This window comes from Carcharodon carcharias, chromosome 19, assembly GCF_017639515.1.
Source record: "Carcharodon carcharias isolate sCarCar2 chromosome 19, sCarCar2.pri, whole genome shotgun sequence".
NCBI lineage: Eukaryota > Metazoa > Chordata > Chondrichthyes > Lamniformes > Lamnidae > Carcharodon > Carcharodon carcharias.
The window spans coordinates 66,777,760-66,791,611 of NC_054485.1; the positions used below are offsets into that span (position 1 = coordinate 66,777,760).

The 13,852-nt window shown below is 41.9% G+C and overlaps 1 protein-coding gene across 1 annotated transcript in view; it reads left to right on the forward strand.

Annotated features, from left to right (window-relative positions):
• Nucleotides 1–13,852, forward strand: part of LOC121291210 (complement C4-like) — a 209,586-nt gene that overhangs the window by 45,345 nt on the left and 150,389 nt on the right. Inside the window, exons 6-7 of the mRNA XM_041212296.1 lie at nt 5,852–5,934; nt 13,147–13,234. Of these exons, the coding sequence (XP_041068230.1) occupies nt 5,852–5,934; nt 13,147–13,234 (171 nt within the window). The remainder of the gene's footprint in view (nt 1–5,851; nt 5,935–13,146; nt 13,235–13,852) is intronic.

Below are 13,852 nucleotides of genomic sequence, written 5' to 3' on the forward strand. Positions count from 1 at the left end.
TAGTCCTGTTAGAATTTTATAGGCTTCTATGAGATCCCCCTGATTTTTCTGAACTCCAGCGAATATAATCCTCATCAACTCAATCTCTCCTCATATATCAGTCCCACCATCCCAGGAATAGGTCGGATAAGCCTTCGCTGCAGTCCCTCTATAGCAAGTACACCTTCCTCAGATAAGACCAAAACTGCACATAATATTCCAGGTGTGGTCTCACCAAGGCACTGTACAATTGCAGCCAGACCTCCCTGTTCCTGTACTCGAATCCTCTGCCTATGAAGGCCAACATACCATTTGCCTTCTTTACTGCCTGCTGCACCTGCATGTTTACCTTCAGTGACTGGTATACAAGGACACCCAGGTCTCGTGGCACATTCCCCTCTCTCAATTTATAGCCATTCAGGTAATAATCTGCCTTCCTGTTTTTGCTACCAAAATGGATAACCTCACATTTATCCACATTATACTGCATCTACCATGCATTTGCCCACTCACTCAGCTTGTCCAAATCACACTGAAGCATCTCTGCATCCTCCTCACAGCTCATCCTCCCACCCAGTTTTGTGTCATCTGCAAATTTGGAGATATTACATTTAATTCCCTCATCTAAATCATTAACATATATTGTGAATAACTGGGGTCCCAGCACTGATCCCTGCTGAACCCCACTAGTCACTGCCCGCCATTCGGAAAATGACCTGTTTATTCCTACTCTTTGATTCCCTTGAAGCTGGTGGTTGGAGTGCTAATCACGGGGGCTTGTTTTTCCTGGATGGTGTCAAGCTTCTTGAGAGTTGTTGGAGCTGCACTCATCCAAGGAAATGGATTACACTCTGGACTTGAGCCTTGTGGATGCTGGAAAGGCTTTGGGGAGTTCAGGATGCTATGATGCCTCACTGGTGCCAGGGTCAAGGATGTTATGGAATAGCTGCAGGGCATTCTGAAGGGGGAGGATGAGCAGCCAGAAGTTGTGGTCCATGTTGAGACTAATGAAATAAGAAAAAAGAGAAATGAAGCCCTGCAAACAGACTTTAGGGAGTTAGGTAGAAAATTGAAAAGCAGGACTTCAAAGGTAGTGATCTCCGGATTACTCCCGGTGCCACGCAGTGGTGAGTATAGGAACAAGGGTAGGGCAGATGAATGTGTGGCTGGAGAGGTGCTGCAAGAGGAAGGACTTTAGATTTCTGGGGCATTGGGAGCATTTCTGGTGGAGGTGGGACCTGTACAACTTGGATGGGTTACATTTGAACAGGAACTGGACCAACATCCCCCCGGGGAGGTTTGCTAATGCTGTGGGCCAATTTAAAATAAATTGGCAGGGGGATGGGATCCTGAAATGTAGTTCAGAGGGGAGCGAATCTGAGATGGAATTAGAAGTTAAAATCCTAGTAAGTGAGTCTGGAAGGCAGAGGAAACACAGACTAGGTAAGGACAAAGTGAGTTTAGCAAGCCTGAATGGAATATATTTTAATGCAAGTAGCCTGAGGAATAAGACAGATGAGCTGAGGGCACAGATAGACACTTGGGCATATGATGTCATAGCTATGACTGAGACTTGGCTAAAAGAAGGGCAGGATTGGCAGCTCAACATTCCTGGCTACAAGGTATTCAGATGAGATAGAGGGGGGGTAGAAGAGGAGAGGGGATTGCAATATTGATCAAGGAATCAATTATAACAGTGAAGAGGGATGATATCTTGGGAGGATCATCAAACAAAGCCTTTGGGTAGAAGTAAAAAACACAAAAGGGGAAAACACTCTGTTGGGTGTTTTCTATGGGCCCCCAAACAGGGGGAGATAGAGGATCAAATATGTAATCAAATTTCAGAGAAGTATGAAAAGAATAGGGCAGTAATAGTAGGGGATTTTAACTGCCCAAATTAACTGGGATAGTTTTAGTGTGCATGGCAGGGAGGGAGCAAAATTCTTAAGTTGCATCCAGGAGTACTTTTTAGCTGATAAATAGAAAGCCCAACAAGGGAGGGGTCAGTTCTGGACCTAATATTCAGAAATGAGTCCAGGCTGGTGGAAGGCATGTGGTAGGGGAGCATTTTGGAGATAGTGACCATAACTCAGATTTTCAGATAGTTATGGAAAAGGATAAGGTTGGGCTGGAAATAAAAGTTCTCAACTGGGGAAAGGCTAATTTTACTAAGATGAGATGTGAATTGGCCCAAGTGGACTGGGAACAGCTACTTGCAGTTAAAATTGTGTCAGGGCTGTGGGAGGCATTCAAGGAGGAAATAGCAAGAGTACAGGGCAAGTGTGTTCCCGTAAAGACAAAGGGGGAACTAGTCAGGAGAACCCTGAATGCCAAGGGACATAAAGGTTAGGATTAAGAAAAAAGAGAAGTTTATGGCAAATACCGAGGGCTCAATAAGGCCTCCTTAGAGGAGTATAAAAAGTGCAGAGGGGAACTTAAAGATAAAATTAGGAAAGCTAAGTGAATGCATGAGAAAGCATCAGTAGGTAGAATAAAGGAAATTGAGGGGAAGATAGTGTAGAATTTCAAAAGGGCGTAGAAATGTTGTTGGATTAGGAGGACAAGTGGCTATGACATTTAATTCCGAGAAGGATGAAGTGATCCATTTTGTAGAAGTAAATTGGACTGGCAGTATAAAGGATGCAATTCAAAAGGGAGTACAGGAGCTGAGGGTGCTGCCTATATATGTGCATAATACATTGAAGGTGTCAGGATAGGTTGTGAGAGCAGTTACTAAGACATTGAGTATCCTTGGCTTTATGAAATGTGGCATAGCGTACAAGAGCAAAGAGGTTGTGTTAAACTTGTATAAAACTCTATCTCACCCTTGGAGTATTGCATCCAGTTCTGGGAGCTGCTCTTTGGGAAGGATGTGAAGGGATTGGAGAGAGGGTGGAAGGCATTCACAAGAATGATTCCTGGGATGAAGAACTTCTGTTATGGAGATAGATTGTAGAAGTTGGAACTGTCTTCCTTTGAGAAAACAATGCTGAGAGGAGATTTGGTAAAAGTATTCAAAAACATGAGGGGTCTGGATGGAATAGATAGGGAGAAACAGTGCTCGTGAAATGTTTGGGAACATGAGGGTACAGATTTAAATCAATCAGTAAAAGAATTGTATTGTAGGCTTCATTAATAGAGGCTCAGTGTTCAAAAGCAAGGAGGCTATGTTACATGTCTATAGACCACTGATTCAGCCTCAGTTGCAGTATTGTGTCCTGTTCTGTGCCCTGCATTTTAGGAAAAACGTGAAGACGTTAGAAAAAGTGTCAAAAAGATAAACTGAAATAGCTCTTGGAGTGCAGAGCTTCAGTTACATGGATGGAGTGAAGAGTTTGGGATTTTTTTTTATATGGAGATAAGCTTGAGTGAAGATTTACTAGAGGTATGCAAAATCTTGAGGGATTTGGATAGTGAATAGGGGGAAAAACTGTTCCTATTTTTGGAAGGATCTAGAACAAGAAGGCACAGAGCTAAGGCAATTGGTAAAAGAATCAATGGAGGCATAGCAAAATATAGAATCAGAATCACAGAATCACAGTGCAGAAGAGGCCCTTCGGCCCATTGAGTCTGCACTGACACGTGAGAAACACCTGACCTACCTACCTAATCCCATGTGCCAGCACTTGGGCCATAGCCTTGAATGTTATGACATGCCAAGTGCTCATCCAGGTACTTTTTAAAGGATGTGAGGCAACCCGCCTCCACCACCCTCCCAGGCAGCACATTCCAGACTGTCACCACCCTCTGGGTAAAAAAGTTTTTCCTTATATCCTACCCTAAACCTCCTGCCCCTCACCTTGAACTTATATCTCCTTGTGACTGACCCTTCAACTAAGGAACAGCTGCTCCCTATCCCACCATGTCCATGCCCCTCATAATCTTGTACACCTCAATCAGGTCGCCCCTCAGTCTTCTCTGCTCCAATGAAAACAACCCAAGTCTATCCAACCTCTCTTCATAACTTAAATGTTTCATCCCAGGCAACATCCTGGTGAATATCCTCTGCACCCCCTCCACTGCAATCACATCCTTCCTATAATGTGGCGATCAGAACTGCACACAGTGCTCCAGCTGTGACCTCACCAAGGTTCTATACAACTCCAACATGACCTCGCTATTTTTGTAATCTATGCCTTGATTGATAAAGGCAAGTGTCCCATATGCCTTTTTCATCACCCCACTAACATACCCCTCCGCCTTAAGAAATCTATGGACATACACGCCAAGGTCCCTTTGTTCCTCAGAAGCTCATGCCGTTCATTGAGTACTTCGTTGTCAAATTACTCCTTCCAAAGTGTATCACCTCACACTTTTCATGGTTAAATTCCATCTGCCACTTATCTGCCCATTTGACCATCCCATCTATATCTTCCTGTAGCCCAAGACACTCAACCTCATTGTTAACCACCCATCCAATCTTTGTATTATCCGCAAACTTACTAATCCTACCCCCCACATATGTCGTTTATATAAATGACAAATAATAGGGGACTCAGCATAGATCCCTGTGGTACGCCACTGGGCACTGGCTTCCAGTCACTAAAGCATCCTTCTGTCATCACCCACTGCCTCCTACAACTAAGCCAATTTTGAATCCAACTTATCAAATTACTCTGTATCCCATGCTTTATAAGTTCCCATGTGGGACCTTGTCAAAGGCTTTGCTGAAATCCATAAAATCAACATCAAATACACTACCCTCGTCTACACACCTGGTCACCTCTTCAATAAGTTCAATCAAATTTGTTAGGCATGACTTTCCTCTGACAAAGCCATGCTGACTATCCCTGATCAATCCTTGCCTCTCCAAGTGGAGATAGATACTCTCCTTCAGAAATTTCTCCAATAGTTTCCCTACCACTGACCTGAGACTCACTGGCCTGTAGTTCCCTGGCTTATCTCTTCAACCCTCCTTAAATAGCAGAACCACATTATCTTTTCTCCAGTCCTCTGGCACCTCCCCCGTGTCCAGAGAGGAATTAACAATTTGGGTCAGATCCCCTGCGATCTCCTGCCTTGACTCCCTCAGCAGTCTGGGACACAAAACATCAAGCAGCTTTGCAGCTGTGATCTGGAATCCACTGAGTCAGAGCATGGTGGAGGTAGCAGGTGAATTGTCCCAGCTGAGAGCTAGTGTAGACACACCTGAATGACCTCCTTATGCAGGAGGTATTCACCCTGTAATTCTCGGGCTCTGTTTTATCTCCATATTTAAGGAAGGATGACATTGCATCAAAGATCATACAGAGAAGTTGAACTCAATTGGTTTTTGGGGTGAGTGGTCATACTGAGAGGCTGACTAAATGTGGCCTGAACTCTTTCAAGTTTAAAAGGACCAGTTGTGATCTCATTGAAATGTACAAGATCAGTTAAGGGTTTGACATGGTAGAACCTGAGAGATTTATTCACTGGGCTGTAGAACCTCATTTCAGGATAAGGGCTGAACTGGTTTGAAACTTCTTCACTTGAAAGGAAACGAGTGCTTGGAATGCTGTTGCCCCAAAGGTAGTGAATGACCCATTGTTGAATTCACTCTAGTCTGAGATGGACTGGCCTTTCAACACTCAGGGAGCCAAGAGATACGGGGAACGGTTGGGAAGGTGGAGCTGAGGCTGAAAATCAGCCTTGATCGTATTGAATGGCTGAGCAGGCTCGAGGGACCATGTGCATCTATTCCTTCTCAGATTTATTATGTTCTTCTGATGTTGGTAGCCTACATGACAGTGTTATGTTTAGCTCCCTCCGATCACACTTTACAAATGCACGTCAGAAATGCAGCCTTGAAATTTGCTTTTACTTTTGAAAGTAACTGATGTTGTTTATGTGCTTATTTATGTCTGCTTTGTTTGTTGTTATGATTACATAAAAGACCCGGAATTTGGCGAATAGAGGCAGAATTTTTGGATTCACCCATGTCCAAAGTTTCAGTGCAGTTTGAAGTCAAAGAATTTGGTGAGTAGTTATTAATGACTAATGAGACAATATCAATACTGACTGTGTATGCATCATTATTTCCTCCCCTTATTAATGTGTCCATAAAATGTTGCATCATTTTACTGAGACTACATACCAGGAAAATTTACTCTGGCAAGAAATTTTGACGCAATACATCTGAAAGGATTTGTGCAATATTTTTCACAACTTCAGGGCATCCAGTAACATTTATATTTTCTTTTTAATTCATTCACGGAATGTGTGCTCCACTGGTTGGGCTAGCATTTATTGCCCATCCCTAATTGCCCTTGAGCAGGTGGTGGTGAGCTGCCTCCTTCAGCCGCTACAGTTCATGTGATGTAGGTACATCCACAGTGCTGTTAGGGAGGGAGTACCAGGATTTTGACCCAGCAACAGTGAAGGAACGGAGATACATTTCCAAGTCAGGATGGTCAGTGACTTGGAGAGGAACTTCTCAGTGGAGGCATGAAGCCAAAGGAGTGCTGCTAAAGTATACATACTGTTGTAACTCAGGAAACACATTGTCAAATTGCACAAAGCAAACTCCCATAAACAGCAATGTGATAATGACCAAATCATCTGCAATTTTGTTGATGTTGACTGAGGGATAGGACATCAAGGAGAAATCCCTTGCTCTTCAAAAATACCTATATACTTATAACAGTACTTTGCTATGAGATCGGTTACAATCAGGAAAATGGGACCACGGGTTAAAGGCTCATCTAAAAGACATTTCACATGCCAGTGCAGCACCCCTTCAGTAATGCATTGCGAATGCTGGTCAAAATTGCCATTGAATATGGAGTCAATAAAACGGTCCAACTTCCCTTGAGTGAGTTAGACGATTTTTAAGTCAACGTGTTGTGAAATTCATTTCTCTGCTGTAAATGGCCATAAATCAAGTTTCCATTTTCCCATAGAAAAATTCTGCCTCAGTATAATTTCTGTGCAGTTACAGCAGGGGAAGAGTATAAGATGTCTGGCCAGGCCTCAATCTTTGACACAATCTGGTCAGGGACCAGTAACTTTTTGTCTGAAGTGGGCAAAGTTTGAAATCCAAGGTACTCAATAGAAGAATAAAGCTAATGAACGTTACTGTAGGCAGTCTAAAAGTAAAACAATTTAAAATATATATCTTAAAGTTTAACATCCAGAATTAGCATGAACTGACAGGCAAACTGTAGTCGCACATACCAGAAACTGCCCGTTAAAGGGAAATGCAACCAAGTCAGATTGCAAGAATTTCTCAGCAACGCACCCGAACAAGAGTCATTAATGAGAGTCACAGAAAAAAAGATAATCAAAAACTATATCTCTCTCATGAGGGATTTCAGCTATTCTTTCAGAGATCTAGGTTCTGGATTCCCTCAATGGCCACTTCAACTCGCACTGCTTCAATGAAGCTTCTCACTGGCTCATTCTTTTCTCTTGAGTCTGCAGAACAGCACAGCTTCTGGGGTTCTCTGAGCTCTAACCACCTGAGCTGCACCCAGAAAATGCCATCCATGGGCTTCCTTAAGCGCCTCTTAGCCCTTCCCCTTTCAGAAGCAGGGAACCAAAGTCCTTGCACTGCCTTCTTTGCTCCCTATGGTCTTCTTGTGATTCCCCACTGCATGGAGCTACCTATCAACTCACGGGTCTCACTGAACCCCACTGACTTTTTGAACTGATCAGTGTGACCAATTGAATCATCCAAACAGGGTACCACCCCTGTTTGAATTGAATGTATTAAGCATTGTGCAATCTGTGATTTAAATGTAGCAATCTCCAGTCAACCAATTGTCATATTGTACAGCTGGTAACTACAGAACAGAGATAAAAAAGTGATGTTATCAGTACACAGACACACACACAAATGCACACACTTATACAGAGAGGGAGAGAGAAAGTCAGACAAACAGACAGACCAACAGGAAGAAAATCATTGGCACCTTCTAATTGGATATATCTAATATGCTAGTACTAGAGAATGAACTCACCTAGGATGCATTAATCTTCCCTTCAAATAGCAGAGATGCTAGGGAGACAACAATGTTTGACTTGCTGGACAGTGTTTATTTCTTGAATATTTGAAGCTCATCTGTGATAGGCTAATATTTGTACACAATGGCAACTGCTGCTCTTCTGATTTAATCGCACTCTTACTGTCATGGGCTGGATTCTATTACAACTCCAGGTGTTATTTTTAATGTAATTTTCAACTGCCTCCCCGCCCCCTGATTTTTCCTCCCTTAAGTTAATCTTCCGCTACATTAAAATGCTACAAGTTTCCTCTTCACAAGTTGCCCTTTCCCCCAAGTTCAGCCTCCCCCAAATACCCTGTGTGGTAAAATCCTCAAAGCCATCCCTGAATGAAGAATTTGCTTTTAGCCCCCTTTAATTTTTCAAACGATTCAAGTTAACATTAACCAGCAGAAAATCTTTAGTCCTAATTAGGATAAAGATTATTTTAGTGCAGAACAGTAGCTGAAAGTTACTTAAGCAAAAGTAATAGCATCATTCACTAAAATACAGATATAATGATTAAAATGCAGGGAAGAGAAAATTATACTTAAAGATGAGCTTTCAAATCAGATTCGTGAGGTATCATTGCGTGTCCATTGCTTGAATACTTTCTCTCCGAAGTGAATGAGTTGAATCTTGAGGCTGATTTTAGCAGCTGCAATGGCTTCTTTTGTTGAATATTCGGTGATTTGCCTTTTCAGGTGGACTCATGAATTCTGCAGTTACTGCGCTTGAATTTTGCCTGGAGTCGATCAGCAAAACAGCAGTTGATTTCTTAACATCTTCCACTTTGTCCACCTTTAGACCACAAACCCTCTCTGTTGTTGTATCTCAGAGATCTTTCTGGGAATTCTGCACCATGCTACCTAAGATGGCTTCTTTCAGCCGCCTGTATACAGTTCAAAAACTTCATGGCTGCTATGCTAATTTTAATTAAGGTATTGTTTCAAACAAGCAAATTTACTAAGGCCCTTTGACGACTCTACCTATCTCCTGTTCCCTTAGAAGTCAAAGGGTTTTCACAATTTAAGATTCAGTGGGCATCCCTGGAGGAGTCTGCATTTTGATGACTCTTCCTAGCCAAGCTTTGAACAAATGCAGGAAAGTGTCAGGCTGTCTGTCCACGCTTTCATTTTGAAAAAGGGTTTTAGGGTCAATGTAAACATTTGAAACCAGAAATGTCCCTTTTTAAAAGGCCGTCCTTAAAATGTGTAATGTCGTAAGTACTTGTTTGTGACAATTCTCACTCCTAAATTCCCTTTCCCCCAAATTCCTTCTCCCTGAAATTAAAATACCCCAAATTTCCATTCCACAAATTACTTCTCCTCTAATTACCTCTGTTTAAATTAGGGGCGGTGGTGGTGTATGAAGCTGGTAATCCAGAGCTCTAGGCAAATACTTGGGGGCAAGATTCAAAGCCCATCATAGCAGCTCATGGAATCTGCAATTTAATTCATACATATAAAATGCTAATTTCAGTTCTGCAAGCAAATACTAATTGCTGCAGCAAAAGAAACGGTTCACTAATGTCCTTCAGTGTAGGAAATCTGCCATCCTTACACAGTCTGGCCTATATGTGACTCCAAACCTGCAGCAATGTGATAGATTCTTAACTGCCCTCACCAAAGGAGCAAGCAATTCACTTCAAGAGCAATTCGGGGTAAGCATCAAATGCTGGCTTTGCCAGCGATGCACCCAACCCATGAAATAATAAGGACCAAATCAAATTCTAATTCAGCAAATTCCCTATGTTCCAAATTAAAATTCCCACAAATCTTTTATCTCTCAACTTTCCTCTTCCAAAGTTATTCTATCACCCACAAATGTCCTCTCCCCAAATGTAATCCCCCACAAGTATACTCTAAACAAATTGCACTCCCCAAATTCAAGCTCCCCCAAATTCAAATGCAACCTCCTTCAAATCCCTGCCTCTCCCATAATTACTTATTCCTTCTCATTTTTAAGATAAAAAAACAGAACAGTCAAAACAAATGAAGAAAACAAGTATTCTGCTAGGCAAATATTTGTTCATCCGATAAATAAATACACAGAAAGATATCTGATAAAAAGTAGAAAGTAAGTATTTTACACAATAGTATGAACATTCTCTGAACATTAACTCCAATGTAAATCTTTCATCATTACCTTAATGGGCACTTCATTTTCTGTAGTTTAACTTTTTTGCAGTTATTCTGCAGCCAATGTTCCTCACCTTGCATTGACTGTCACATCTGGTGTGTTGTCAAAAAATAGGTTTACTGCAGGACAGGCATACAGCATACATTGAGGGTCATGTTAACATATGTGATGGGGCAGGTAATCCCACTGGATTGGGGAGAGCATCAGCATTACACAAGACCCACTGTCACTCCCCACTGATGCAACACATTACTGGAGCAAAAGCAAAAATAAAAATACCTGGAAAAACTCAGCTGGTCTGACAGCATTTGCGGAGAGGAATACAGTTAACGTTTCGAGTCCACATGACTCTACAACAAAACTCAGAGTTCTGTTGATGAGTCATGCAGACTCGAAACGTTAACTGTATTCTTCTCCAAAAATGCTGTCAGACCAGCTGAGTTTTTCCAGACATTTTTATTTTTGTTTTTGTTTTGGATTTCCAGCATCTGCAGTTTTTTGCTTTTACATTACTGGAGCAGCCTGATTAGGTTACAATTATCCCATAGAGTGCTGAAACTGGTGTGCCTACCTGCATGTGTATGAGATACACATGCATATGCACATGTGCAAATGCAGAAATGCATGTACATAAACATGCTTACGCACATACACAAGTCGAGTAGAGGATAGCCATAATCTCCAAAACAATATAGATGGGCTGGTGGAGTGGGTGGTAAAGTGGCAGATGGATTTTAAAAGAGAGAACTGTGAGGTCATACATTTAGGGAGGTCAAACAGTTACAGGGATTACACAATAAATGGGAATATACTAAGAGAGGTAGATGAAGTGAGAGATCTTGGTGTACAAGTACACAGGTCCCTGAAGGCAGCAGTTCAAATAGACAAGGTTGTAAAGAAGGCAAATGGAATGCTCTCCTTCATTGGCAGAGGTATAGAATATAAAAGTAAGGATATAATGTTAGAATTGTATAAAACACTGGTGAGGCCACAACTGGAGTATTGTGTGCAGTTCTGGTCACCACATTACCGGAAGGACGCAATAGCTCTGGAGAAAGTGTAGAGGAGGTTTACAAGATTGTTGCCAGGGTTAGAAAAGTGTAGCTATGAGGAGAGATTGGATAGGTTGGGGTTATTTTCCTTAGAACAAAGAAGGCTGAGAGGTGACTTGATTAAGGCGTACAAAATTATGAGGGGAATAGATAGAGTAGACAGGATAAAATTGTTTCTCTTGGTGGAGAATTCTAGAACCAGGGGACATAGATTCAAGATGAGTGGCAGAAAGTGTAGGGGGGACATAAGGAAGAACTTTTTACGCAGAGAATAGTGGGTGTCTGGAATTCGCTGCCCAAGTTGGTGGTAGAGGCAGAAACTCTAAACTCTTTTAAAAAGTACCTGGATCTTCACCTTAAGTGCTGTAAGCTGCAGGGCTATGGGCCAGATGCAGGAAGGTGGGATTAGAAAGGGCACATGCATGGACAAGATGGGCCGAATGGCCTCCTTCTGTGCTGCAACTTTTCTATGGTTCTAAGTACAAGGAAAGAGGTATATACCCTTTATAAGTATAAATACACACATGGACATGCAAAATCATACACATTCTTGTGTATGAGAATACATACAAATGCACGTGTTCACATATGCACACCCACAGCTCGTGTACATTCCCCACACCCACAACCATGCATATAATTATTACACATCAGCAAATCTGCCATATACACGCGCACACATGTCACATGCATGTACAAGGATTTTCATAGATATATTCATGCACACGTGCACAGAGATGTATTTATTGTGATTGGCTACTCGCTGCGATTGCACATTCAAAGTGCAAAAGGGCCATGATTATTCTGCTTTAATGACAATGATGAGTAGCTTTGCGTGAGGTATAATTGTTTTTAATAAGGTAGAGAATTGTGTTGTTCAGTGTGGAATTGTTTGTCATTGTAATACACCTTCTGGTTTCACCTTACAAAAGCACATGCACCCACCATTAAACTGGTTTCTGCAACTGCGAAAAGATGTTTATATCAAATTCCCTTTTTTTTTTACATATTCATGCCTTCCACAAACATACAATTAAATATCTTGCCACCTATAGCAGAATATAGGTTCATAATTCTCGGTCCTGGGAATGTAAAAGAAAATTTACATCCGGGGGTTGGGATGAATTTGGAGCATAAAACCACAAGACCATAAGACATAGGAGCAGAAATTAGGCCAATCGGCCCATCGAGTCTGCTCCACCATCCAATCATGCTGATAAGTTTCTCAACTCCATTCTCCCGTCTTCTCCCCGTAATCTTTGATCCCTTTACCAGACAAGAACCTCTCTATCTCCGTCTTAAATCATTGACCTGGCCTCCACAGCCTTCTGTGGCCATGAATTCCATAGATTCACCATTCTCTGGCTAAAGAAGTTTCTCCTCGTCTCTGTTTTAAAAGGTCTTCCCTTTACTCTGAGGCTGTGCCCTCAGGTCCTAGATTCTCCTACTAATGGAAACATCTTCCCCATGTCCACTCTATCCAGGCCTTTCAGTATTCTGTAAGTTTCAATCAGATCCCCCCTCATCCTTCTAAACTCCATCGAGTATAGACCCAGAGTCCTCAAACATTCCTCATATGTTAAGCCTTTCATTCTTGGGATCGTTCTCGTGAACCTCATCTGGACTCTCTCCAGGGCCAGAACATCCATTCTGAGATACGGGGCCCAAAATTGCTCACAATATTCTAAATGTGGTCTGACCAGAGCCTTATAAAGCTCCAGCAGCATATCACTGCTTTTATATCCTAGTCCTCTTGAAATAAATGCCAACATTGCATTTGCCTTCCTAACTACTGACTCAACCTGCAAGTTAACCTTAAGAGAATCATGGACTCTGACTCCTAGAAAGACTAGGAGCAGGTGAGATGTGGTATGGGAATCAATCCTACTGGGACCATTGTCTATTTACCACACCTAGGTTGTTCCTTGAGATGAATTTATGAGCTATTTTACCTGCAAAGCTGTAAACATTTTGCATGATCATGATCAAGAACCATTATAATGTGTTGTTGAAGTTCTCCCCAGATTTGATGTCAAGATACAAGCAGACGAAATGTTTTACCTTGTGACGAAAGATGAGTTCAAGTTCAAAGTTGTGGCAAAGTAAGTGGGATGATTGAGTCTTCAGGCAGCATGGCAGCACTTATACTTCTCCAAATGAAGTGGTGCCAGTGTTTCAGCGCCGATATGTTTGCTGTATTTAAAAAAAGGGGTGACATTCAGCAGGGGGTTTCTTATGGCCACAATTGACACGTTTGCTCTATCCTGTCAATAGTGCATCAATGTGCCAAAGACTTTCTCCTGCCCAGGAAATGTCCTGCACCTTCAGGAACTGATCGTGGAAGTTTCTTTCTGACTATATGAGGCTGACAGAACGATGAGGAAAAGCTACAACAATGGCTTTGGTAGATTTATAAAGCTTGAAGAATGATTGTTTTTGCTCCCCATTCCAAAGTCCCTTGCTATCAACTCCCTGAAACAGTTTGACATTAAGTCAGTTATTTCGCAACCTTGGTGATAGATTATCCTTTAGAGATGATCTTCCAACCTCATATTATTTCCATAACAAATAGTTCCACCGCTGTAACATCGCTTGACTTTTCCCTGTCTCAGCTCATCTACTGCTGAAACCTTGATCATTGCCTTTGTTTCCTCGATATTGGTCTCCCACTTTCTACCCTCTGTAAACCTGAGGTAATTCAAATCTCTTATGCTCATGCC